Below are 25,762 nucleotides of genomic sequence, written 5' to 3'. Positions count from 1 at the left end.
AGCAAGGCCACCCTGCCAATGGTTCCTATCTAATGGCTGTATTTACACATAATGCTAAGCAATACTGAACAGTTGCCAAGTGGCATGATACCTCACCTTGTGACCTGGGTTTGCACATTCACATGGTTTCTATGCATGCATGGTATCCATGCTACTCCATCTTCCCTCCCAATTGTGGCACATATCCCACCAGCTCACATGGCCCAGAATTAATTGCAGGATGCACTGCTCCTGCCTGTGTCGACTTCCTCTCCCTCATTGGCTGACATGCTCCCCTGGGCATAGCCTCAGTTGGCTGCTTTATCTTTCTGCTCCTCTGGAAATCAACTGTCTACTCACTTGAGTAGCACTGTTGCTCTAGAGGAGCACAGCAGGAATGCTTCCCACTGCTGCTGTGCCAGGACAAGATGTGGTGGGGAAGGCAGGAGACTGAGCAGGAAACCTAGCCCATATGCAGTCCACATGGCTCCACTTGTGTAAAGCTGCAGTCAGAAACCGAGAGTGCTGGCTTCCTGAATAGAACAAACATACAGCTATTTCAAAACATTGCTCCAGCAAACTAACAGCAACCACAAGTGCCAAACATGGCAGCTTCCACGAGTAAGAGCAACCATGAGTGCCAAACATGGCAGCTTCTGCAGCCACTACTGCTGGAGATGGCACAGCACAATGATGTGCTGCTGCTGCTATTCCAGAGCTGCAGCCAGGCATGTGGACAGATGAAAAAACTGTGTGGATCAGAGTGTTAGGCAGTTGCTAGGCAGAAAAGGACAAAAGAAAAAGGAGGCTGGAATGCCTTGCTGGCAAACTTGATGGCAGAAATGTGAAAACCACATGGACACATTGTAACTGAGGTCACACATAATGACAAGCCATGGTGAAGCATGGAAACCTTGCAGCTAACTGTTGTTTCACCATGCGATTTAATGGAAACTGAATGTGCAACATTTCCCCATGGATGCTAAATTCACACATTAGGACAAGCCATACCTGCATGGTTTCCAGCATAGCTTGTAGTTATGTGTAAATTCAGCCAATGTCTCTTTTTGTTTATTGTTGAATTACTACCAAACAGGTTAAACTCTTTTGGTGTAACCTCTTTGCAATCATTCATCAAGCTCAAGGCAGCCACTCGCAAGCTTTGAGCATTCAAAATGGTAGTAGCAGAAGTTCTTCATTAGGGGCCACATGTTTATACTGGACACTCCCTCCCCCCATGTCCCGTGATAGTATTTTGTGGGTGATACGGTTTTCTAAAAGGCTTTTTCCTCATCTATGTATACCAGAACAAACCAAAGTAGTTCACTGTGGATCCCTTTATTGGATGATGGTATATTACAACAGACAAACATATTTCACATGCTATACAAAATATACATTCTAGTAAGTGAGAAAATAGAAATAGATATGAAGAAAGGACAGCCTTAAGCAAGGAGCTATTGGTTTGCACTGCCCTAGAAATGTTCAGCTACAATTACTTTGGCATTGGCAAAATGTACTGGTGGAATAACTTCCTCCCTGCAATTTAAACACAGATCCCCTTGCAAACAGGTAAGTAAGTGAAACAGGTTTCAAAATGGAGAGCAAGTACCCCAATCCTAAACACAATCTCTTAAAGAGCTTTTGCTTTTAGAATTTAAAATAGGAGAAATCAAGTGGGAGAGCAATCCTCTAGACAGCATCAAGATTGTCATGTGTGTTAACATTTCCAGCTATGAGATTGGAAAATCAGTCTGTCCCTATAGCTGGGGATCTGCACTCAGATCCTCCACCTCACATTCAGTGTGGGAAAAAACCCTTGGGAAATAGTATATACAGAGGGCAAGAGACCTATATTGCCAAAATACAAAATATTCTGGTGGCATCTCAGATCCCTTCTGTTCCAAAACATTGCATGATGGCCGAAATCTACCATCTAACTGCTGTGGAGGGCAGAAGTGCAGAACCAACCTTTGCCTCTTTACTTCTCTTGTCCTGCATAGGGTGCTTCTAATCCTCTAAGCAAATGTCTGCCCTTTGCCAGCATCTGCCCTAAAATCTGTATTATGTAAAATGAAGCTCTCCTAACTGGAAGATGGGGCTCAAGCTAATGGAGGAGTTTTACATCAAGTAGGAGGGGAATGCTTTAAACATTGGGGAATGCAAGTGCACACTGCTGAATCAGCAACATACCACTGCAGATCCGCCTTCCCTTACTGAATGATTTTAACTACAGAGTGACATCATGGAATATTAATGTTGATCATACACACTCAGTATTTTGAAGCAAACACGTGACTGACATGACACAGAACTAACACTCCCCAGGCTCAAAAGGAGCAGCTTCTTTTGGGCCTCGAATCCTATGGCTTTGGACGTTTCAGGCACTCTTGAAGTTTTTGGCTTTAGTGCCCTGTAAGAATTTGGGCACCAATATTAAGCAGGAATAAAAAGTATTAGAGTTTGTACTTCCCACTACTGGGAAAAGAAGGCAAAGTGATGTAGAAGCTTTTTCTCATATAGTTCAGGTACCTGGCTGGGCACTCACTATAACTGGGACAAGTCAGCTGGGGATTCTTGGGGGGGGGGGGGGAGAGTACCATTGTTTGCAGCCAGAATCTTCTGCTTTATGTAACAATACACACACCCTTAAGAAAATATCTTACCAAACTACCAAAAGGAAGTCTGGAATTATACTAGCCAAGCCTGATTCATGATGAGCTGTACGCATTAATTAAATTAAATGGGATCATAATAATCCTGTCAGCCTTTCTTGTTCACCAACACATCATTATAAAGCGATACTCAAACAGATCAGGCAATATCTTTTACTGAAATGTATGGAAAGACTAATGAGCTTTTTTGCTGCATGGAACTCAGATTGTGACTAATTCGGACATTTAGGCTACAATTCTGTACCAGCTTTCTTCTAAGCAGACAGGTATACTGTATAGGATTGCACTGGTATTTACAGCTGTTTGAATAACAACGGGAGTCTGGCCATGGCTAATATAATACCTATGATGCAATATTTATAGTTTATGAGATGTCTTCAGGCTGCAATGCAGAACCATGAAATGTCACAGCAGGGAAGATTAGTAATAACACTGTAACTTTTCTTCTTTACCCTGAGATAATCTTCTTAATCTGCAGTTTCTCTACAAGATCATTCTAGTCATAATCATCTACCATTTGCAACATTTCATTCTGGGATATAACAGCATGTTAAGAAGTACACAAAATCCCTTTGCACTCCTGTTGTACCAAGTGTAATGACCAAAAGGTCTTGGGCAGCTAGCTTAAGATGTTCAAGTCATTATATCATAAGATCAATTCATACCATGTGTGCTTATCACTATATTTGTCACAGTCTCTGTGTTGTGTGGAGATAGCTTAAAGTGTTGTTTCTTTGATATTTAACCTGTGATGGCTCATTCACAAATAGAAGTCATCAGCTCAATCTTGCTAGGCTTGTATCTCAATACCATCACATTGTTTTTCAACATTCAAGAAATATAGAAAATGATGTCTCAAAGTTAACAGCTCACATCCTCTGAATGTCAAGAATAACATACACAGTATACAGGAACATTTGAGCCATGTGTATCCAGTGGACCACAAGCACCAGACCCTCTGGGTCAACTCATACAAGACCTTTTAACACATGGGATCTTTCTGTCCTTTAACAGCTGATCCCATACTTAAGACTAAAATGTGGGAAGAGCCACCTCATAGTGAAAACTTCCACTAAATAGGAGATCATGTAATAACCACAATCACCATGTGCAAAAAAAGGACAGTATGAACCAGCCTGTAAGCATTTAATCCTAGAAAACAATTATTTCTAGTCTGGTCAGCAGATGTCAGAATGGTATGATAGTATGTAATTGTTGGCATAATTAAAAATTTACATTTCAGCCTGATGTTTATATGTTTAGACGTATATACAAATATTTATATTATGCAAATATATTTACAACTGAAGACTTTTAGCCAGAGAAAGGATAAATAAAGATTGTGACTGAATGCACTGCTGTAAATTCCTGGTAGCCATCAGAAAGGCCAAATAAGTCAAGCAAGAGCTTCATGCTTACAATTATTAAGGGATCTTGCAAAGGGACTTTTTAAGGTTTATTTCTTCAGCAGGAAAGAGTGTGTGAGAGACTTCCATGGGACTGTGGTCGAAGGCAACAGATCCACCTTTCTTTATCACTTCATGTATTCTGTCCACCAGTCAGTTTGTCAGAAATGCTGAGCATTAGTATGTAACACTTAGTGAAACTTAACAGAAAGAAGGATCTCTGTTATTACTTGCCCACTCTTTGCCAGCAGGAGGTAAATACTGGTCCCATCCACTAAGCCTCTCTGTTGCAGACATGGAAGATCTTTGGCCATGGGGCAAAACCTGAGGTAGCAAAGATACTGTCAGCTGCTCCAAGCTTGCGGCTAATGTTTCCTATTTTCGTGATTTTTATGTAGCTTCATGGTGTTCCTGTATGTTCCGAGTCCTGTTAAAATCAAAGTTGTGTTCATGTAACCTGTGGCGAGGTCTGGGGGAAATAACCAGCTCATGTTCACTCTCTGTAATGCCTTCACTTCGCAGAACTCGAGGTACTTCATGGGTCTTTGGCTGAGGTGAGAAATGAGGATGCAACAACCCCAGATCTTTATTGATGCCCCATAAAGAGAGCTGAAAAGGATCTGTTGAAGGAAAATGAAAGAAATTTTTACTGGTAACAAAAGCTTGTAACACTTAAGATTTACCACATCCTCTGTGATTCTGGCAACCAATCCTACGCTAAGCCCTTTTTCTGAAGGTATTTCATAATATGGAAGATTATGACTATCATCAGAAAAATATGCCTAAGAGCATTACTGTTATGCCTAAGGCATTGCAACAGGCTCTTCTACAGAACTAACACTGAAACACCCTGTTATATCTTCAAAAAACCTTGGATTTTTAAACGGTTTGCAGTACTATGAAACACCCTTATTAGGAAAATATACATTAGTTGCAATTTTTAGAGTATGTTTACAGAATTCTCTTGACTCTGAAGTTACAGAGCACTAGTGTTCTAAGAATATCAAACATAACTTTTCAACAACTCATTTCTATGACTTCATTCCCTATCACCAATAGGGCTTTGGCTATTGCATGTACAACATTTTTTGGAATGCCAGTTCCAACATTGTATGATCTCTGAAGGCTGAGTTCCTGCACTGCCCCATCACAGCTGGTGGAAAGAATGGCATTGACTGCTTTACCTGAGGTTACAAATGTGCTGTGGGGGAGGGAAAACGCAGTTATGTCAGGTGGGTGAGAAGATGAGCAGGCTGCGATTCCTATCAACTTTCCATCCTCCTTCACATGTGTTATCTAGACAGCTGAGAATGGCTCTTTAGAGACGAATCAGGGTGTGCAGGCTTCATGTGGAACTTAGGATGCATATAAATGCATCCTAGATGCTTACATGCATCAAAGGAAAGGTGAAGTGATTGCACCCCTGATACTGAAACCCAGTTTCAAAAAGACTTGGGATACAATTAATTGACTATTTTTTTTACTGAGGGGGATAGCAGGCCTTGCTGTTAGTGGGCCTTGAACTTTGGGTCTATGATGAAGCATAATCCTTTATTTGATGAAAATGAAATCATGTTAACATCAAGAAAATAATATAGCTCTTACCACTACTGCATGGCTGAGAGCAGGGTTTCCTCTCATGTAGCCGATCCTGACTATTAAGGAAGACAGACATGTCTCTGTCACCCGACAGACTATCCAAATTAGTGGCTTCATGCTGGGGGCACACGGGATAGGGCTCTTTTGACATCTGCACCATTAGGCTAGACAATGTTTGATCAAGTGGGTCATCTTCTGTGATGTATGCATAAGGACAAAACTCTCTGGTTCTGGAATAGATGTTGGCATTGTCGTAGCAATCTGAGCAGATCACCAATGGTGCTGTGCCACCTAGTGGAAGAAATACTGGGAAGTTAGTGTGCTGTAATATGATACCCATCACTGTTGGCCTCACAGGCTACACACAAATAATACTCCTGGTGATGAAATGGTGACATGCGGAGATGAAAGTCTTCTATGGGTCAGTTGGCTGAAACTGTACATGTATGTTTGAAATTATTCAAACATGAGGGGGTATTGGCAATAAACTTCCACAACTCCAATGGCAAAGCATCAAACAGTAAAATATATTCTTCTAGGTGAGTTAGCATCTATATAAAATCATGAACAGAGGGAGCAGGCCTAGAAAGCGTAAAAGCAAAAAACAAACAAATCTCTCTCACCAAAACAGTAAATTTTAAAAGCAAAACTAGCCTCATTGCTTAGCATTAAAAAAGGATTTTTCAGAAGTTACCTAAAATAGTTATCAAGCTACAAAGCCCTTGAGCTAAATTAAAAGCAGACAGGAGCAGATAAATATGCAGATGAGACTTCCAGATCTACTAGTTGAGATCCCATATCAATTCTGATCATAAAATGACAGGTTCAGAACAGGAGGGCATCATACAGAAGATCAGGAAAACAATTCCTTACTCAGAAGGATCTTATTTGAGGGTAGTGAACTAATACTGTCTCATACCAAAGACAATCCCTTTGGGTGGGGAGGTGATGGTGGTAGGATGCTGGCAGTGGAAAATTAAATAATTTGGAAAATGAAGAGAAAGGGTTGTGAAGGCTGCATTGACATTGCGGACATAATGATTTGCCAACTTGCAGGTATCGCATGCTATAGTTTAGAGAGAAGGGGAAGAATCAGCATTCATATACTGGCACCTAAAACAACAGGAAATATAATGTTAATTATATAAATAAATGTAAATAATGTTAGTCCTATGCAGAACAGATGCATAGAAATCACGTAATAATTTCAATCATCTCCTCTACATAGGACTAGCACTGACTACTATCTGTGGTCGTAAGGTCTTGGGGGCCACATTACATTGCTGGATCAGTTGCTGAAGTTCATGACTCCCTATGCTGCAAACAGGACAAGCTATATATTAATTCGCACAGGGTCTAAAAGTGAAATTTACAGCAGCATAATTTACAGCAGCATAATTTACAGGAAATAGTTTGGGAGAAGATGCACTATTGAACTACAAGAGAGCTACACTGCTTTCCACTTAATACTTGTGTAGATGTGCTGACAGAACAGCAAGGATCCCCAAATACATTCAGAATAAAAGTAATATTCCTATTCTCACTGTAAATTAATTTTTCAGTTTAATTTAGCTATATTATGTCATCATTGCATCTACTACATGATGTTCAGTTCACTGAAATAATAGCATTAAGGCACAGCAATTAAGGAAACCAAATTATGTTGGAGCATCAGCGGAGAGGGGACATGAATCCAATGAGCAAGCATGAAAAAACACTGGAAGTTTTTAGGAAACTTTTCAACTTCTACATACACACCAATTTTGTACTGAAGATGTTTGCTGAAGATATTTAGAATAGCACAACTTAACATCAAAAATCTGTCACATAACGGGTTTAAAATGGCTGGGGAAAGCTGACAGAAGCTCACAGTATTTCATCTGGGATGATTCATCGCTGTGCAATGATGGTGGAAATGTATCAGGCAACAAGCCCACTGAAAATTATGGAGAAAGATATTTGTGGAGGGACACTATGACTGGGTTTGCATAATCACAGAGCACTTAAAAAGCAGAAATGGCTGCCAATTTGTTTCTGGATTACATTCAAGCTTCTTGTATTGATCTTTAAAGTCCTAAATTACTTGGAGAAGAGTGCTTTAAAAAGCACCTCCCATGTGAAGCTCAGCAAAGCAACCTTGTTCAGAGTGCCTTTGCTGCACTAAAGGTTACCATTTGGAAAGAGCACAAATTTGTCAGCACTGGGATACAGCTTATCTTCCCTTTAAAACCTGTATGTTGGTGCCATTTTCCCTTTGGGAAGCAAGTGAAGAACTTTCTCTTTCACTAGTTCTTTGGAGATCTAGGGTTGTTATTTGGGGTTGGATTTGAAATTATTTTAATGGAATGGTATTGATAGCTGCTTTGAGGACCCAAAGATGGAATAGAAATCTATTTATTATATGAAAACAAGGCAAATTAGAAGCCCCAGAATAATCTTTCCATACCAGTGAACAGGTAACAAAATATCAGATAAAGAAGCTCATTAAGGCAAAAAGTCCTATATAAGTTCACAAATACAGTGGTATTTAAATTGACTGTTGCTACCAAGAAAGATCCAAGGGTCTCAGAGGATAGAACAACACAAGAAAGACAACAACTGTGTATGCAGCAACAATAAAAAAGGTGAAGTCCATAAGCTTTGAAAAAAAAAACAAGATTGGCAATATCATTATATTCTCTATAATTCTATAGTGTGCGACCATTTGAAATACAGTATACTACCATTTCAAAAATGATGGTAATGCAAAGGAAAAGGTAGAGAAAAATACAACTAGAATGATCAACGTTCAGAGCAATTACTATATGTGGAAAAGTGTTACTGCTTTTTGAACATTTTAGTTTAGGGAAAAAGGTAACACTTTAATCCTATGCATGTCTATTCAGAAGCATCTCCCATTGAACTTGATGAAATTTACTGGCAGGTAAGTGTGTTGACAACTACAGCCTAAAGGACAAGGAGGATAGGTTAGAGCGGTTTATACAACTAGAGGTATGATGAGCAGAAAAAAGAGAAGCTCTTGAATGAAAAAGAGCAAGAAACCATCAGTGTGTCTGTATTCATTGCAACAATGCTCTTTCTATATGGGTACAGAAAGATGCCCATTTTTAAAGGAACAAGCTGTTTAGGAAATGTCTGGCTCTCATAGTTATAATGATTTCTTGAGGCACAGTAGACCTGGCTCATTTTTTAAAAATCATTGGCCTCCTATACAGTATCACTTCCTCTAACAGCAAACTCAGGTGCTGCTAACAGGATAAGGGGCCAAATGGAGATACAAGAATAGGAAGTATCATGCTTGGGAGAACCATAAAGCAGGCATGTCCAAAGTCCGGCCCGGGGGCCAATTGCGGCCCGTTTTCAAATTCTGAGCGGCCCACAGCCTCTTCTCCCCGCTGGCTCAGCCTGTCACTCATCCCTGCTGGCCGGCATTTTTCCCCTCACCGCACAGTGGTTCCCGCAGCTGTCCCCTGCTCCTTCAAGGCTGGTGGTTATATTTCACCAGAAGATGGCAGTAGACCTGAGTCAGCACTCTCGCCACGTGACCCTTGTGACACAAGGCTTGTGTGCCCATTTCTAAAATGGTGACTGTAACTAAAAAAAGGAAAGTTGACAGCGAGGGCCGCCACTTCCAGGACAAGTGGAAATTGGAGTATTTTTTTTCACTGAAATACGAAACAACTGTGTCTGCCTAATTTGCCAAGAGACTGTGGCTGTTTTCAAGGAATTCAAGAGGCACTACCAGACGAAACATGCTAACTACAACAAGCTAACTGGGAACGAACATGGCGAAAAATTGAAGGAACTGGAAGCTGCTTTAACGGCACAGCAGCGCTTTTTCACAAGAGTCTGTGAGTCAAATGAAAATGCCACAAAGGCGAGCTACGAGGTGGCAATGCTGATTGCCAAGCACTGCAAACCTTTTACTGAGGGTGAATTTATTAAAGACTGCGTGATGAAAAGGGTGGAGAAAATTTGTCCTGAGAAGAAGGAAGAGTTCGCCAATGTTTGCCTGGCTCGTAACACTGTGGTACGGAGAACTGAAGACGTTTCATCTGATATTAAGAGACAGAGGCAAAAGGAGTGGAGTTTGACTTTTTTTCGTTAGCCTGCGACAAAAGCATGGATGCATCTGACACCGCTCAGTTATTGATTTTTTTGAGAGGAGTGGACAATGACATGAACGTGAGTGAAGAGCTACTTGATCTCCAGAGCCTTAAGGACCAAACAAGAGGAACAGATTTATTTGTTTCTGTTTGTTCCGCCGTAGATGACATGGAACTACCGTGGAATAAAGTCACTGGGATTATTACGGATGGCGCACCTGCCATGGCTGGCGAGCGAAGTGGATTATCAACCCTAGTCTGTAACAAAGTCAGCGAAGAAGGAGGCAAAGCTATAAAACTCCACTGTATTATTCACCAACAAGTTCTCTGTGCCAAACATCTGAAATATGATCATGTTATGAAACTGGTGATAAAGGCGATTAATTATATTCGCTCCAAAGCCCTGTGCCACTGCCAGTTTCAACAGTTTCTACTTGACATCCAGGCTGAATACGGAGATGTTGTGTATCACAACGAGGTAAGATGGCTCAGTCGGGGGTTTGCACTGCAGCACTTCTACTCTCTCAGGGAGGAAATCGGACAATTATTGGCAAAAAAGGGACAACTGATGCCAGAGCTATCTGATCCTGTTTGGCTGGCTGATTTTGGATTTTTAGTTGATATAACATGACATCTGAACGTGCTGAACACGAGCCTTCAGGGTCAAAATGCAGTGGTAGCCAACTGTATTCACATATCAAAGCCTTTGGGACCAAGCTGCTACTTTACCAAAGGCACCTGTCACAAATGCAGCCCAATACCACACATTTTATATTGTAAACTTGTTTTATATTTTATTGTATTATATGTTAATTGATATATTTGTGAGCTGCCCCGAGGCTTCAGCGAATGGGGCGGCATAGAAATTTTCTAAATAAATAAATAAATAAATAAATAAATAAATAAATTAAAATAAATTAAAATAAATTAAAATAAATTAAATTAAATTAAATTAAATTAAAATAAAATAAAATAAAATAAAATAAAATAAAATAAAATAAAATAAATAAATAAATAAATAAATAAATAAATAAATTAATTTCCCATCACTGCAGGAAATAATGACCAGTTTTCCACAGAACAATATGAGTGCACAAACAAGGAGGTATGAAGCAGACATCTCATCTCTGGCTGAGGAGTTTCAACAGTGCTTTCGGGATTTTGCAGCTATTGAAAAGGAGATCACGCTTTTTTCATCTCCTTTTTCTGTGGACCCTGATGACGCTCCAGACCACCTGCAGCTGGAGCTCATTGAGCTGCAGTGTGACGCCGAGTGTCGCAGTCGGCACCAACAGCTCCCTCTTGTCAACTTTTACCGCCAGCTGGATAAAGACAGGTTCCAAGAGATTCGAACATTTGCTAAGAAAATGCTGAGCTTGTTTGGTTTGACATACTTGTGCGAGAAGACATTCTCGGTTATGAACATTAACAAGAACCGCGTGAAGACAAGACTAAGTGACTTTCACCTGCGTGACATCTTGCGCATCAAAACCACTGTTTTTGAGCCAGACCTGGCCTATATAATGCAGTCGAGATCTCAGTATCAACCTTCACATTAGTGCAGTTATTTGTTTAGTCTTTCATAAAATAGTTCATTTGCATTTAATGTTAATGGTTCAAAGAATGTCAGGCTGAATGGTCGGCCCCCACACATTTTCACCTCACCAAATCTGGCCCTCCTTGCAAAAAAGTTTGGACACCCCTGCCATAAAGTATTCAAAAGTACAAAACACATTACCTTGAAGGGGCAACTCTATCCAAAAACTCCACCCAGTCCAACAAGGACTGAACATGCTTAGAAGCCTCAGAAAATATAATTCCAGGCAGAAAAGTAAACTGTGGGCTAAAGGAAAAGGGGAGGAATGTTGCATCCATGAAGAATGAATGGCTGGCTGGAATCCTGGGACTCTTGTTAGGAGGATTCAGTGCAACATTTCTTCCCATTTGAATATCTCTATTAGCAGGCTGACTAATGTACATAAGTGTTCCCCTACACGAAACTGTACGAACAAGGCTCTTTAACAATGACATGTATTCTCATCCGTATCAGGTGCTGTATAACATAAGCAGAAGTTTCTTTTGCAATACCATCACATTCCATTGCCTAGTGAAATGTTTATCTAGAGAAAACTAAACTGACTACACTTAGATGGACATTTCCCCCTTCACAGCGACCAATATCTTGTGAATTGACAAAGTATGAGTGCAAACCCAAGAAATGTCAGCAGATGGGATCACTTAAACACAGATGAATTGTATATTGAATATGCTCTTTTGCTTAAGAACTGCCTTGTTCCATCCAAGCAGGAACCACTAAGTTGAACACTCTTTACATTAATTCTGACAACCAGCAGGTATTTGTCAGTCCACCTGATACAGGCTGTAGACCATGAGTTATTTTTGCCATCTCCAGTAAGAGACCCAGAGCTTACCTTCTGCACTTTTGTGCACATAACCATTGGAGGGAGGCATAAGTTGTTGATTGCTTCCTGCCTCAGAATTACTGTAGCCTTCCTGTGGTTCTGACAAAGTCCCTTGGGAGGATAAATAACTGGGAATATCAGCAGGCAAATTTACCTCTTCTGAAAGAGAATAACAATAGTAACATGATCCTATAATTTCACTATGGCAACAAAACTATCAAGCAATCAGATACCTGTCAAAATGGTGACTCAGGTAGATAGCCAAGCAAAATAAGCTCACAGAGAAAGCTTACTTGATGTGGCTAGAATAGTGCAATTCCTCTTCTAACCTGATTTACTGCTGACTTTTATAACTGCAAGAATGAGTAAACTCCCTACAGCAATACAGTATCTTTCTTAAGGCACAGGCAGAAAAATTCGGGAAGAATTACCAATTCTAGCAACAGTTCTTTCTCTAAATACTATGAACACAATTAAAAGCTACAAGACCATAATAGGAAGCCTCTGACAGGGTTCACATTATCACTGCTACCAATCATGGTTTACTTAAATCACCACAGTAACCATTTTGAATATATAAACCCCAGCAAGGGATTGCAATAGTCTGTTGTGTTGCCTGAACCAAGAGAGGAAGTATTTTTTGAAGGTTAATCAATGCACAAATAATTTATGGTCTGGTGAAGGGCTACCTGAAGGCAACGTTGCTGCTTGGGTTAAGATGACACTACAAACCATGGCAATCTGTCTTGGGGGCTAAATATTCAAAATGGCAGCCAGCACGTGTTGCAGCCCACTATAGCTTGAAAGCCTTTGGGATTGCCTATGCCAGCCTTCCCTAAGCTAATTGCCTCTGGACTACAAATCCCAGCATGCCTCACCATAGCCATGCTGGGTAGGGAAGACTGAATAGAATGTCCAGCACATCAGAAGGGATGGCTTATCCATTTTTCTAATGCACTCAGAGGCTCTGGCATTACCTTTCCATCAAATGTCAAGCAATCATCTAAGAAAGAACATCCTGGCAACAAGATCACATACCTGGCCTTCTGTGCAAAGCAGATTTCCTTTTCACTGTTGGGCTTAATGACTTTATTTTCTTTATTGATGCAAACACACTCATGCTAACTGAGAGACGAAGTTATATTTTCAGGTTTCCTACCTGTGTTTGTGATGCTGTAGTCTTCACTTTTCCTTCTCATATGATAGATGACAATAACCCAAACCAGAGAGGTGCCCACAACACAGCAAACCACGACAATTATCACAATACCAACTGTTGTCCAGCCATCTTCTTCAATCCCAATGCCACTCTGAGAAGAGTCACAGTTTGGTGAGGATATGACATATAGGTAGATATGGCCACGCACTGTACCAAGTGTATTGGACATGATGCAAGTGTACTTCCCAGCATCCTCTAATCCAGCATCTACAATGATAAGGAGCTGATTGGCAGCAGCAAAGAAATGCCGTTCTGTTACTGTCAAAGGCCCATCATCTTTGGTCCAGTTTAGACGAGGGGGAGGGCTGCCACTGGCAATGCACTGCAGCACTGCTGTTTCACCTTGGGCCACAGTCCTATCTTCTAGGGGCCTGACAAATGATGGTGTTTCTGGAAACAGGAAGAAGTTGGTTAAAGTTACTTAAATAGAGAATTACAATAGCAATTGCATGTAATAATGGCCAACTGCCACATATATGCAGCTTGTGATTGTCAAGACTGATCTGACAGCCACATAAGTCATGGACAAATAAAAGAATATTTTTGTCACTCTTTTAAGATACTTTATATTCTGGAAAAAGACTTACCACAAATGCTTGGAGATCTTGCATATAATAATTTGAACAGAGGTCAGGGCTATGAGAACAGCTATTTACAAAATAATTCTTGTTTTTTTAAGTCAATGCAAGTTTAGAGGACCAATTAGATTTAAAAAAAAAACCATTCGTAAACTCTCTTTAAGACTTAAAAATTATTTCTTTTTCATGTCATTTTTCTGGCCAATCCCATTACATTACTGCTTCATGGAGAACGCAAGCTGTAGCTTTGCCTTTCAGAAGCAAATAAACAGCATAAGAGAGCACAGCAGAGATAGCAAATAAAACCAGATATCTTTCAATTCATCCAAAATAAAGTAGGTCAGCAGCAGGCAACCATACAGACTGCAGATGTTCCAGAAGTATTTGTCTTAGAAGTATCAAACATTTTTGAGAAAAATACTAGCCTAGTGCTAAACTGTGAATCAAACTGCAAGTATGAAAAGCATTATTTTAATATCACAGTTATATCCATAAGCATGATCTCAAACTATTTCAAGAAAGTTCACAGAAAGGGTCACTGCATCTTAAACACAGTTTCTTTTTAATTGGGTTGGATGCTGAATCAAAACAGGCTCAAAGTTGCCTCCAAGTAAGAAGATTTAATCAAGAAACCTATGCAGTCATGATTTCTTTGCTTACCTAGTACTGTTAATGTGGCATTAGCTGATATACCTCCTGCCACATTTTGTGCCATACAGCTATAGATTCCCATATCTTCTATTTTCACATTTGCTATGAAAAAGACATCATCCTCTGGCATCACATGCATGCGCCTTTCACGAGCTGCAGGAAAGTCTGTGCCTCCATCTTTCTGCCAGGAAATCTGAGGTGGGGGGTGGCCTTCTGCAGCACACTCCAGTTTAGCCATGGCTCTAGTTCGAATAGTTAGATCCATAGGAGTTTTCACAAAAGAAGGCAATTCTGAAAGAAAAAAACAACATTCAGACAAATAATCCATTAACTCCCCCTCAATTAAGAAGGCCCACAATTCTTCTCTTTTGTTGTTTTTAATTTGAAGCAACTGAGATTCTAGCACATTGTTAACCAAATGATCCTAAATACCCATTCCAATCTCAATAAAAAGATGGATGTTGCAGTCATGCTTTCCACAAACTGGTTGCTTAGAAAAGTCTAACAGTTCTTCAGAACAGAAAGATAAATCAGTTTCTCATCTCTTTGGAATATTGTAACTCTCTAGCTCTCCTCCTCTCTCTAACATCTTCAATGTTGATTAGAATAGAGTGAATCTCTTCATTCACAAAAATGTAAGCTAAAACCCTAGAACCCTCATTAGGCAGATGTGCTTTGGTTTAGGCAAATATCAAGGAACTAAGGGCCAATAATTTTTCAAATAACAAGCCCTTGTGTTGTTGATAAATAGCTGGTGTTGAAAGGCAGGTGGGAAGAAGTCCAAACATTATTATGTAAGTAGGAGGGCTATATACAGTTGTTCCCATTGCATTCCCCATCAGAAATCCTCCTTGAGTGACACGGATTGCTCTGCACTGGCTATTTAAGAAAAATCCACTCTGCAGGGACAAACTGTGTGATAAAAGTTTAGTTTGGACCTAATTGAAGTGAGATGCTCCCTTCTAAGTTTACCAAGATAAGCTTGTTTGTGTTACAGACTGAAAGTTGCTTCTCAGATATGGTTTTGTTCTGAAGATGTCTGTGAAAGATAGTTGCAGCTTGATGAAATAATAAACAAATGAAGTGCAGTTGTTACAGGCATTTTCCACTTCCAAACTGAAAAAGCTCTATGGAAAAATGATGCCATTTGGCCAATGATTTACATCTGGCCAGAATGCATCTCTGAGGAGTCTTGCAATCAAAAGGTTTCTGCACAGTTAGTTGCTACAACTCCTCTCCAGAACAGCAGATCCAAAAAAGGGAAGACCAGCTTACCTTTATACTTGGAAGCTAGCAAACACTGCAAAAGTTTTTACAAGCTAAATCCCAATGCTTTTAAAGTTAATTTCTTACTAAAAAAGAAAAGACAACATTGTTGCATACCATTGACAGTCAACTTTGCCTTGTTGGAGTAATTGGAGCCAAAGTGATTGGAGATGATACACTGGTATTTTCCTTCATCAGTGAAGTTCACATTGAAAACATGCAGGACAGTAGTGTATTCCAGAACTTCACCATCTTGCTGCTGGTACCTTACAAAATTCTCTATGTCTGCATCATACAATATTTCACTGTCCTTTCTCCATGTGGTGGACATGGGCAAATCACTGCTGCTCACTGCCTTGCAAGTCAAAGTGACATTGGTACCTCTCAGTGCAATGGTCGTCTCAGGATGCGCTCTGATCTGTGGCTTGGGAAAGTTATCTATAAAAATACAAATCCAGATGAGATAATTTCCTTTCCCCCGATGTAACAGAAGTAAAAAAATTCTGATCCAAGCTGTAATGTGGGTTCAGCTGGTGCTACAGAGGTGACACCTCATATCACTGCTAATGCCTCAAAATTGTTATCTTGGCTTTCACACTAGAACGGACTGTGTGGGTATCTGTAAAATGGGATGTCTGTAGCAAAAGTAATGGCAACAGATATACTCCAAGATGATGCAAGGATTTTAGCAGGGTCCTTATATCTCACCACTGTTAAATCTGCTCAAAAACTGTTGGGGCACAGTCTCTCACTAAGAATAGCTTTAGGCCTAACTTGGAAAACAATTAAGCTTGTTTAGATATTTTATTTATTTATTTATTATTTATTAAAACATTTCTATGGCGCCCCATTTTATGGCGCCTCAGGGCGGCTCACAACATAAAATTAAAATATAATACATACAATAAATTAACAATATAAAATAAAATAAGTCACCCTGGCCAGATATTAACCATACCAGTTGGGTTATGCCAGTTTTTGGTTAACTATCCGAACAGTATGAACTTCCAAGAATCATCCCATCCTGCCCTGGGCAATAGTCATTCTCTTGCTTAAAATCAATTGACATGTCCACACATGCTTATTATATATGGGTTATGCCAATTTTTGGTTAACTATCCGAACAGTATGAACTTCCAAGAATCATCCCATCCTGCCCTGGGCAATATTCATTCTCTTGCTTAAAATCAACTGACATGTCCACACATGCTTATTATATATTATATTTTAGCTTATCTTGTAAGTGGGGGTGGAGGCAACTGCTTGAAGGCTGCTGAGACGAAGTGTCCTGGAAATAAATTCTCCTGATGCTGGAATTCTCTGATTCTATCTACCCATAAGAGATTCACTAGCATCAAAAATTTCAGAGCTACAGTTTTATTTCATATAATTGCTAAGATATCAAATTAAAATGTCAGCAGTAAGATTATGAAAGCATTATGGGGCAGCATAACCATTAAAACTCAATTAAGCCAATGTAAAATCAGAGAAGCTATATCCTCTTTTCCTACTCACACAGATGATTAAATAGCAGAAATTACCAGATTTTAAAAATAAATGCCATTAAGAATACAAACCACAAACAAAGTCTTCGAGATTGACATTGAGGATGCTCTGTCCAGCCAGCCATTCAGGATGAGCACAAATGACACTGACACTATCCTTTAAGTGGCTGTGCATAAACCAGTGGCGCAGCCATTTCAACTGACAGTCACACAGTAAACTGCTAGTGTTGATCCCCCTGAAAATTTAAGACACAGGAAAATATTGTTAAGCAAACAACTAACATCTTATTTGCAGCCACCAAGCAGGGATTCCTGCCAACAAATACCAGTTAAAGTATTTATAATCCTTCACCAAGATTTCAGAATTCTGCCTGGTAATGTATCCTAGCAATACAGTACTTTGAGTAGCTTTACCAATGTGATTCTCTAAACAATTCATATTGCTCTATCTTCACAGGTTATGCTACACGAGACAAATGATCTTCTTAAAAAATCACTATCCTATATGACTTTTGGATTTCTTTTATGATTGTACTGAAAAACAGTATTGCAAAGAACGAACAAGAGGAAACTCCCCAACTAAACCTCAAGTACAAGATGAGATAACGAGGCTGTTAACTCTGTTGGAAGATAAACATTTCTTTATAGACTAGACCTGTGGTGAGCAGAAAGCAGATCTCCAGATGTTTTGAACTTCATTTCATTTCTCAGAAGTCCCTGTCATCATGGCCAATATTCAGAAATGCTGGGAACTGCAGTCCAAAACATACGGAGACCTACATTCTGCTCATCCCTGGTCCAAGCAGTTGGTTTGGCAGATCACAGATCTTTAATGTAATTGGTAAAAAGCCACAGCAATGGATCATATACAACTAGAGGATTATCCTTTTGTCCCTGGATGACATATCTGGTGCGAAGAAAGGAAATGATTTATTTATTTATTTAAAACATTTCTATGCCACCCCCATCACAACAAAGCCTCGGGGCGGCTCACAGCATAATTAAACATATAAATAACATATTTATACCATTAAAGATTAAAAAGCCCGGTTGCATCTCGGCTTAAAAATTTAAAATCCTATAAATACCACAATAAGTTAACAATTAAAATAAGTTTTAAATAAAAAGGTCTTGGCCTGGTGCTGAAAAACAAATAGCGACGGTGCCAGGCAGACCTCTCTGGGGAGCGCATTCCATAGGTGGGGCGCCACCGCAGAGAAAGCCCTCCTCCGGGTACTCACCCTCCTAATATCATTCACAAAGGGTTCCCGGAGAAGGGCATCTGTTGCTGATGTCAAGGGGCGGGAGGGCATATATGAACGCAAGCATTCCTTTAGATAACCAGGTCCCAAGCCGTTGAGGGCTTTATAGGTCATAACCAACAACTTGAATTGGGCCCGGACTTCAATCGGGAGCTGGTGAAGCTGACGGAAAACTGGGGTTATATGAGAACAACGCCCAGTTCCCGTCAGCAACCTGGCAGCTCTATTCTGCACCAATTGAAGTATCCGGACCGTCTTCAAGGGTAGCCCCACAAAGAGCGCATTACAGAAGTCTAATCGGGAAGTTACCAACGCGTGTGTCACTGTTGCCAGGCAGTTGTTCTCCAGGAAGAGAAGCAGCTGATGGATCAGCTGAAGCTGAAGGAAGACGTTCCTTGCCACTGCCGTCACCTGAGCTTCCAGTGACAGCTCAGGGTCGAGGAGCACTCCCAAGCTGCCAACCCTGTCCCTCAGAGGGAGTGCAACCCCATTTAGAACAAGGCCCAAGTCCCCCATCCCGAAGCCCGAACCACCCGCCAACAGGACCTCCGTCTTGTCTAGACTGAGCCTCAGTTTATTGGCCCTCATCCAGCCCATTTCCTCGGCCAGACACCAGTTCAGTACAGCCACTGCCTCCCCTGGATTGGTGGAAAACAAGAGGTAGAGCTGGATATCATCAGTGTACTGATGATTCCGCAGCCCACACCTCCTAATGACGTCTCCCAGCGGTTTCATGTAGATGTTAAATAGCAAGGGGGACAAAATGGACCTCTGTGGAACTCCATGGCATAACTGCCATGGCGCAGAGCCATAGTCCCCCAGTACCACCTTCTGGAATCGGCCGTTGAGATAGGACCGTAACCACCACAACACAGTGCCTCCAACTCCCAATCCCGCTAGCCTATCCAGAAGGATACCATGGTCGATGGTATCGAAAGCCGCTGAGAGATCCAGGAGAACTAACAGGGTTGCACTCCCCGTCTCTCTCCCTGCACAGGTCATCGTACAGGGCGACCAAGGCAGATTCAGTACCGTACCCGGGTCTGAAGCCGGACTGAAATGGGTCCAGATAATCAGTTTCATCCAAGAGTGCCTGGAGTTGTCCCGCCACCACCCACTCTAGCACCTTGCAGGTACCTGGCTGTCTCTTAAAGAGGCGTTGACCACCTCCAGGATCCAGGTCCCAATCCCGTCCTTGGCTTTCTTGAGTAGCCAAGATGGGCAAGGGTCTAGTAAGCAGGTGGTAGGATGTACTTGTCCAAGCACCTTGTCCACATCATCAGGCCGCAACAACTGAAATTCATGCATTAATTGTGGACTCGACAGCGTCATTGGCACCTCCCCAGTAGAATCTGATTCAATAGTAGAATCAAGCTCGTGACGAATCTGAGCGATTTTCTCCCTGAAATGCTTGGCAAAGTCGTCACAGCGGACCTTGGAGGGTGGCACAAGATCTCTCTTTCGGCCTGGATGTACCAACCCCTGCACCACCTGAAAGAGCTCCGCCGGATGGCATTGTGAGGAGGAAATGGAAGTGGAGAAAAATTTCTTCTTCACCGCCCTCACCACCACAGCATAGGCCCGATAGTGGGCTCTTAAGTGTGTTCGGTCAGATTCATCCCGTGATCTCCTCCACCTACGCTCTAGACATCTCCCAACCCGCTTTATTGCCCGTAATTCAGGTGTGTACCAGGGAGATGAGCGGGCTCTGCCAGGTGGGAGAGGACGCTTGGGAGCGATCGTGTCAATAGCCCTGGTCATCTACCCATTCCATAGTTCAACCAAGGCATTGACAGGAGCACCAGCCTTGTCTACCGGAAAATCCCCCAGAGCTTTCAGGAATCCATCAGGATCCATCTGGCTCTGAGGGTGCACCAACACAATTGGGTCCACACCCTTACAGAGGGAAAGGCCGCTCTCGAGCTCAAACCTTATGAGGAAGTGATCTGACCATGACAAGGGCGTCAGACTTAAGTTCCTCACCCTCAGATCACCCTCTTCCTGCCCTGTCAAGAAAACCAGGTCCAGAGTGTGTCCACACTCATGGGTCGGGCCACTGACATGTTGAGATAGCCCCATGGCCGCCATGGAGGCCATGAAGTCCTGAGTCGCCCCTGTCAGAACCGTCTTGGCATGGAGACTGAAGTCCCCCAGGACCAACATCCTGGGAGTCTTCAACACCAGGTCCAAGATGATCTCCATCAGCTCAGGCAGGAAGTCCATTGGGCAGAAGGGTGCATGGTACACTAACAGAATCCCCAGTCTGTCTCGGTCGCCCAACACCAAGTGGAGGCACTCTAGACCCGGCCTCGAGAGGACAGGAAGCCCCAAAAGGGAAATAGAAGCTCGATAAACCAGAGCGACCCCCCCTCCCCTCCCCTCCAGGCGTGGTCAGTGCTGGACCAGGTACCCGGGCGGGCACAGTTGTGAGAGGGCGACATTCCCCCCTCCCCCGCCCAGGTCTCTGTGATACAAGCCAGGTCGGCCTGCTCATCCACGATCAAATCGTGGATGAGTGTTGCTTTGTTTTGGACCGACCTGGCATTAAGCAGCAGCACCGACAGGCCCGGAGGGTGGTTGACAAGCCTACCTGGAACCCGTCAGCTGGGGAAAAACCAAAAAGAGGAACAGGTGTTAACCATCTGTCCCTCCTTCTATGCGGACCCATTAAACCTCCAATGCCATAACGTCCATTGCCCATTTCCACCCCAATGGCAGCGCCCACGCGCTCCCCAGGCAACATCATACTGTAAGCACGAGATGCACCATTAAAAACAACTTAAAACCAACAATTAAAACAGCTAAAAGCGTACTCACCTTGACTCCCCCGCCAGCCCACAAACAAGACCAAAGCCAAAGCCCCTGGCCAGCCCAGCCCCCACTTGGCCCACAAACAGCGTCACCGCCCTTAGGCCGTTGCCCTGATTAAAAGGTCCAAAATAACTAACGTATGAAGTAGGTTATGGCTTTTGGCAATAAAAGTTTTCAGAAAGACTACATTTTGCAGCCCAGCCAGTAATAATTAATTCACTGAATAACTGTTTAAATCAATGATGATATTCATCTACTTCATTTGAGGGTGTTCACAGGATCTTGCTTGTGAAACAAAATGCAGTTAGAGAACTGTAAGGAAGAGATTTTTACTCTGTGGTTATCTACCACTTATCTGTGGCTTCTGGGAAAGAAAACTGCCATGGAACTAATCTCCAAAGGAAAATAATCTATCATAAAACACTCTTCATAGAACATACCCTCTTTCTAGTTGTGCAAAAAGCACAGTGATCACTGATTTCCAACACTTAGTTGTTTTATTACCCTGTACTGCTAGAGGTTCCCTTTTATTCTCTCCTGACCCACATTTTCTTGCCTTTTTGTTTTTAAACATTCATCTCATGTCAGAATTTTTAGATTCATTCATGTGAATTAGCCATGTTGGCTGGGACAGATAAGTGTTATAGTCCAATACATCTGGACAATGTCAGAAGTGGAAATGTTTTGTGCTTAATCTATTATAATTTTCATTTCAAACATCATGCACATCTTATATGATTTCTTCCATTTCTTTTATAACAGTTTTAAATAGTATCTAAAGAAACTGCAATAGAAAGATCCCCAAATAAAGAATATCTAACAGTAAATTCACACATCTAGTTTTCCTATCTCACAAATTCCAATCTTGATCTTACCTTTTATCAGTTTAAAAATTTCAACATGTCACTTATTTCTACTCGGGCTAATGGAAATGTAAGAGTTTACTGCATACAACATTCAGGAAAATTAAAATAAAACCTTTAATGTTAAAATATGCAAAAACAAAACTTATTTCATTGATCACCAGCATTTTACAAGTGAAATGTGCAAGCAGGTTGTAACATTTTGTAACATTTCATAACATTTATATGAATACAAAATATGGAGACTAGATACTTACAGATTTTTAAGAAGAGGCTGGGAGAAAGCTCCTTCTTGAATAGACATTATAGCATTGTTTTTCAAATCTCTGCAAAATTAAAGAAGCATGCCTTCATGAACTTCCTACATATTCTACTTATGAAAAATGTATGTTTGAAGAGAAAGCTTAGCCAACAGGAAATGCTAAAAGATATACTTACAGATATTCAAGAGCCTGAAGACCAGCAAATGCTTTTTTAGTGACTGATTTAATCTGGTTTCCTTGAAGTATCCTAAAATATAGCCCAAAGAAAGCCTTAGTACAAGTCAAAAGAAAATTCATTGGTAGGACAGAAACAGGGAACCTGAGAAATGAGGGACTGCGTGGCAACAACCCCTTGTTGGCTTTGAGGTAGGTCTATGGACATTCTAGGTAGAAGTTGTTCTGCAACACGGTATGTCTAAGATGTTCTTCCTTGTGGTAAGAAATTATCTGATCATTTCTCATTACATGTTGGAGGGACTATGGGACTTTCACATAATGTATTAAGTGGGACAGAAACATTTAGAGCAATTTGTGGTGGGGAGGGCAGAGAAAGGAAAGGAAAACTTAATTGTATAGTTTACAAGACTTCAAAGTTGTGCTTTGCTGTTAGAAAAGCAACTGTGCCACTTCTTGCCTCTGCAAATCATGAAATTTAAAAGCATTAATCCATGCCTGACTTTCTTTCCTCATGGGATGAGAGAAGGCATGGGTTTACACCACATTCACAAGAACATCAGTAAAATATTAAGAAAGTAGTTGTTGGGGTGGGGATAAGGGTGAGATACTTTAAATTTGTCATGTTCAAACACTTCCTGCTGAAATGGGGCTATGACATGTCAGTAACAGCTTTTTTTTTCAATTCAGACAGTTACATATACTATGAAGTTCACCTCTATTCTGGCAAACATGTCAATTTATAACACTTACAATTTATTGAGTCTATCAAGTCCTACAAATGCTTCATTTGAGTCTTCTATGGCCCAGGAGATCTCATTATTTCGCAGATCCCTTTAAAAAAATGTATACATAAAAGAACATGCTTGAGAACTTTCTTCTGACACAATTCCTCTTGAAGTCCCCCTTTGTAGGACCTGTCATATTTATGGTGATTTTTGCAACATAAACTTTCATTGTCCTTGCAAAGAGATTGCTCCACTTTTTATGAGAATGGGGAAGTCAGGCTGCTTTATGTTACAGTTCCCTGTCTGATACCTGCTGTTCCTAAAAGGCAACACTCCTCACAAGGACTGTAGCATTTCTCAATGGTTAGTTATGTGCTATCCTAAAATTACAGCATGACACCTTTATGTGAAAGCAATTTCTAGTGTTTAAAAATATGATTGCAATCCTAAGGTAGAAATAAAAAAGTCACTGAAAGATACTGACATCCTTGGGACACGAAAGCCATGCAGCTCTGCTTCTCTAGCTGCGTGGTATTTGTTAAGTAAACACAATGTGCCATTTACCACAAGCTGGGGCACTTCTCGACGAGACTTGTGAACTGGGTTAATATTGCTAGTATATTGCTTAATCTTCTGGAGTGGGAAGCCTGTAATAACATTAGCATATTAAGAGATTATACATAGGTTGGCTGAAGAATTGCTAGGCATGTAAGAGTAGATTTGCAGAAAGAAGTGTGTGTGTTCCGCTTACAAATCCTGTTATGTGCTAATGGGATTTCTGTCTGACCCTTGCGCTGCACTTCTACCCCTAGCACAGAGGAGAAGGCTGTTGTTAAAACCAATTCAACAAGCTTCTGTGGGTGGGGGACGTGGGGAAGAAGTGAAGATGCTTTGAAGAGGCTTCATTAAAGTCTAATAGATTCAGCAGTGCATTTCCTTTACATGACAGGCCATAAATTGATCACAGCAACAATTCTCACTTTACTTTTACAGTTCAGTGAACACAGGAATTTAGAGCTCAGGCAGCATTTTATCAATGAAAATGCACATAAAAACGTTTGTACAGCATTTTAAAATACAGGAGTTTTCCAGTTTGTTACAATCTAGTTGCATACATCACGGTATTATCTTCTATTTCATGGATTAATATAATGCAATGAAAGAACAATTAAGATTTGCACTGTCTTTAGGAATAATTCTATTAACTACATAAATGCCTGTGGAGGCCAAGGCCTGTCCAAAAGTTGGTTCAATGACTAGTTTCTAATGTTCTGCAAAATGTTGTCAGCTGGTCCTGTAGCACTGACTGTCTTACAAATTCATCTGAATTTAATTACAGAAAGAAATTAAGACTTGTCCTATAGGACTAGTCTTCCACAGCTGTTGTTCACACATTCTTATTTACTTAAAATACATGGCACTTTTCTGCCTGCAACAATTTCTCTAATTTTGTCTACATTGTAAAACAATAATAATAGAAATCAATCAATTAGAGAAGAACCTTGCTGACTATTAGAGTTGTCATATTCTTGGAACTAGAGCAAGTTCACCTATAACACCAAGAACCAGATTGGGCCTTTATTGTTTAGGCCACTAGAGTTTGCTATTCATGCTTGGTTAGGCGCAAATGCTTGGAGTCCTGTTAATCACTTTCACCCTGTTGTCTGTGAACACCCAGCGACCCTGAACCAAAAAGCCTGCCTGTCAGCAGCCTGATGCCTCTGAAGATCCTAACAAAACCCACTAATTAATTTGCTGCTCTTTTTCATGCTATTCTAAGTCTTAAAGACAGGTTTTAGCTGATTTGTTAAAAGGCTGCATTAATGTTAACAAAATATGATTGCTTATATAAGTCTTTCTGAAGAGTGGGGCTACATGGACCAGGCTGAAGTTACAAAGATTCACTTTCTGTCTATCAAAGACAGTTGAAATGAGTCAGGTCTGAAGAATACAGCAGTATTTTGATATGGCTATCTTGTCATGTGCTCTGGGTTGTAAATAAATTACCATATCTCACTTGAATGCAAAAAATAAAATATTCTTAAAACCTATATTTAACTTTCATTTTTAATTTAATCTTGCCATTTTTATCTTCTCATTAACTACAACAAATAGCTTCCTTTTAAATATTTAAGTTACTACTGAAAAATCTGTCATAGTTCAGTCATGTCTGCAAACACAGTTTTGTTTTTTCATAGTGTCCTAACAGCTTTGCATTAAAAACCTTTGTCACTTTCATAATTCTCTCACAGGC

General features: G+C 40.8%; 1 protein-coding gene across 3 annotated transcripts in view; it reads right to left on the bottom strand.

Moving 5' to 3' along the window:
• Nucleotides 1-1,297: 1,297 nt before the first annotated feature.
• The window catches only part of LRIG2 (leucine rich repeats and immunoglobulin like domains 2), a 61,572-nt gene continuing 37,107 nt past the window's right edge, over nt 1,298-25,762 (bottom strand). For all 3 annotated transcript variants that reach the window (XM_044447381.1, XM_044447390.1, XM_044447399.1), the window contains 10 exons: nt 23,534-23,614; nt 22,782-22,853; nt 22,601-22,669; nt 17,480-17,643; nt 16,020-16,340; nt 14,646-14,927; nt 13,348-13,797; nt 12,198-12,347; nt 5,666-5,950; nt 1,298-4,680 (listed from right to left, as the gene is read on the bottom strand). In XM_044447381.1, the coding sequence (XP_044303316.1) occupies nt 4,451-4,680; nt 5,666-5,950; nt 12,198-12,347; nt 13,348-13,797; nt 14,646-14,927; nt 16,020-16,340; nt 17,480-17,643; nt 22,601-22,669; nt 22,782-22,853; nt 23,534-23,614 (2,104 nt within the window). In that variant the 3' untranslated portion in view covers nt 1,298-4,450. The remainder of the gene's footprint in view (nt 4,681-5,665; nt 5,951-12,197; nt 12,348-13,347; nt 13,798-14,645; nt 14,928-16,019; nt 16,341-17,479; nt 17,644-22,600; nt 22,670-22,781; nt 22,854-23,533; nt 23,615-25,762) is intronic.

Source organism: Varanus komodoensis, unplaced genomic scaffold, assembly GCF_004798865.1.
Source record: "Varanus komodoensis strain SLA01 unplaced genomic scaffold, ASM479886v1 scaffold1, whole genome shotgun sequence".
Lineage (NCBI taxonomy): Eukaryota > Metazoa > Chordata > Lepidosauria > Squamata > Varanidae > Varanus > Varanus komodoensis.
This window is presented reverse-complemented; position numbering and strand designations above follow the sequence as displayed.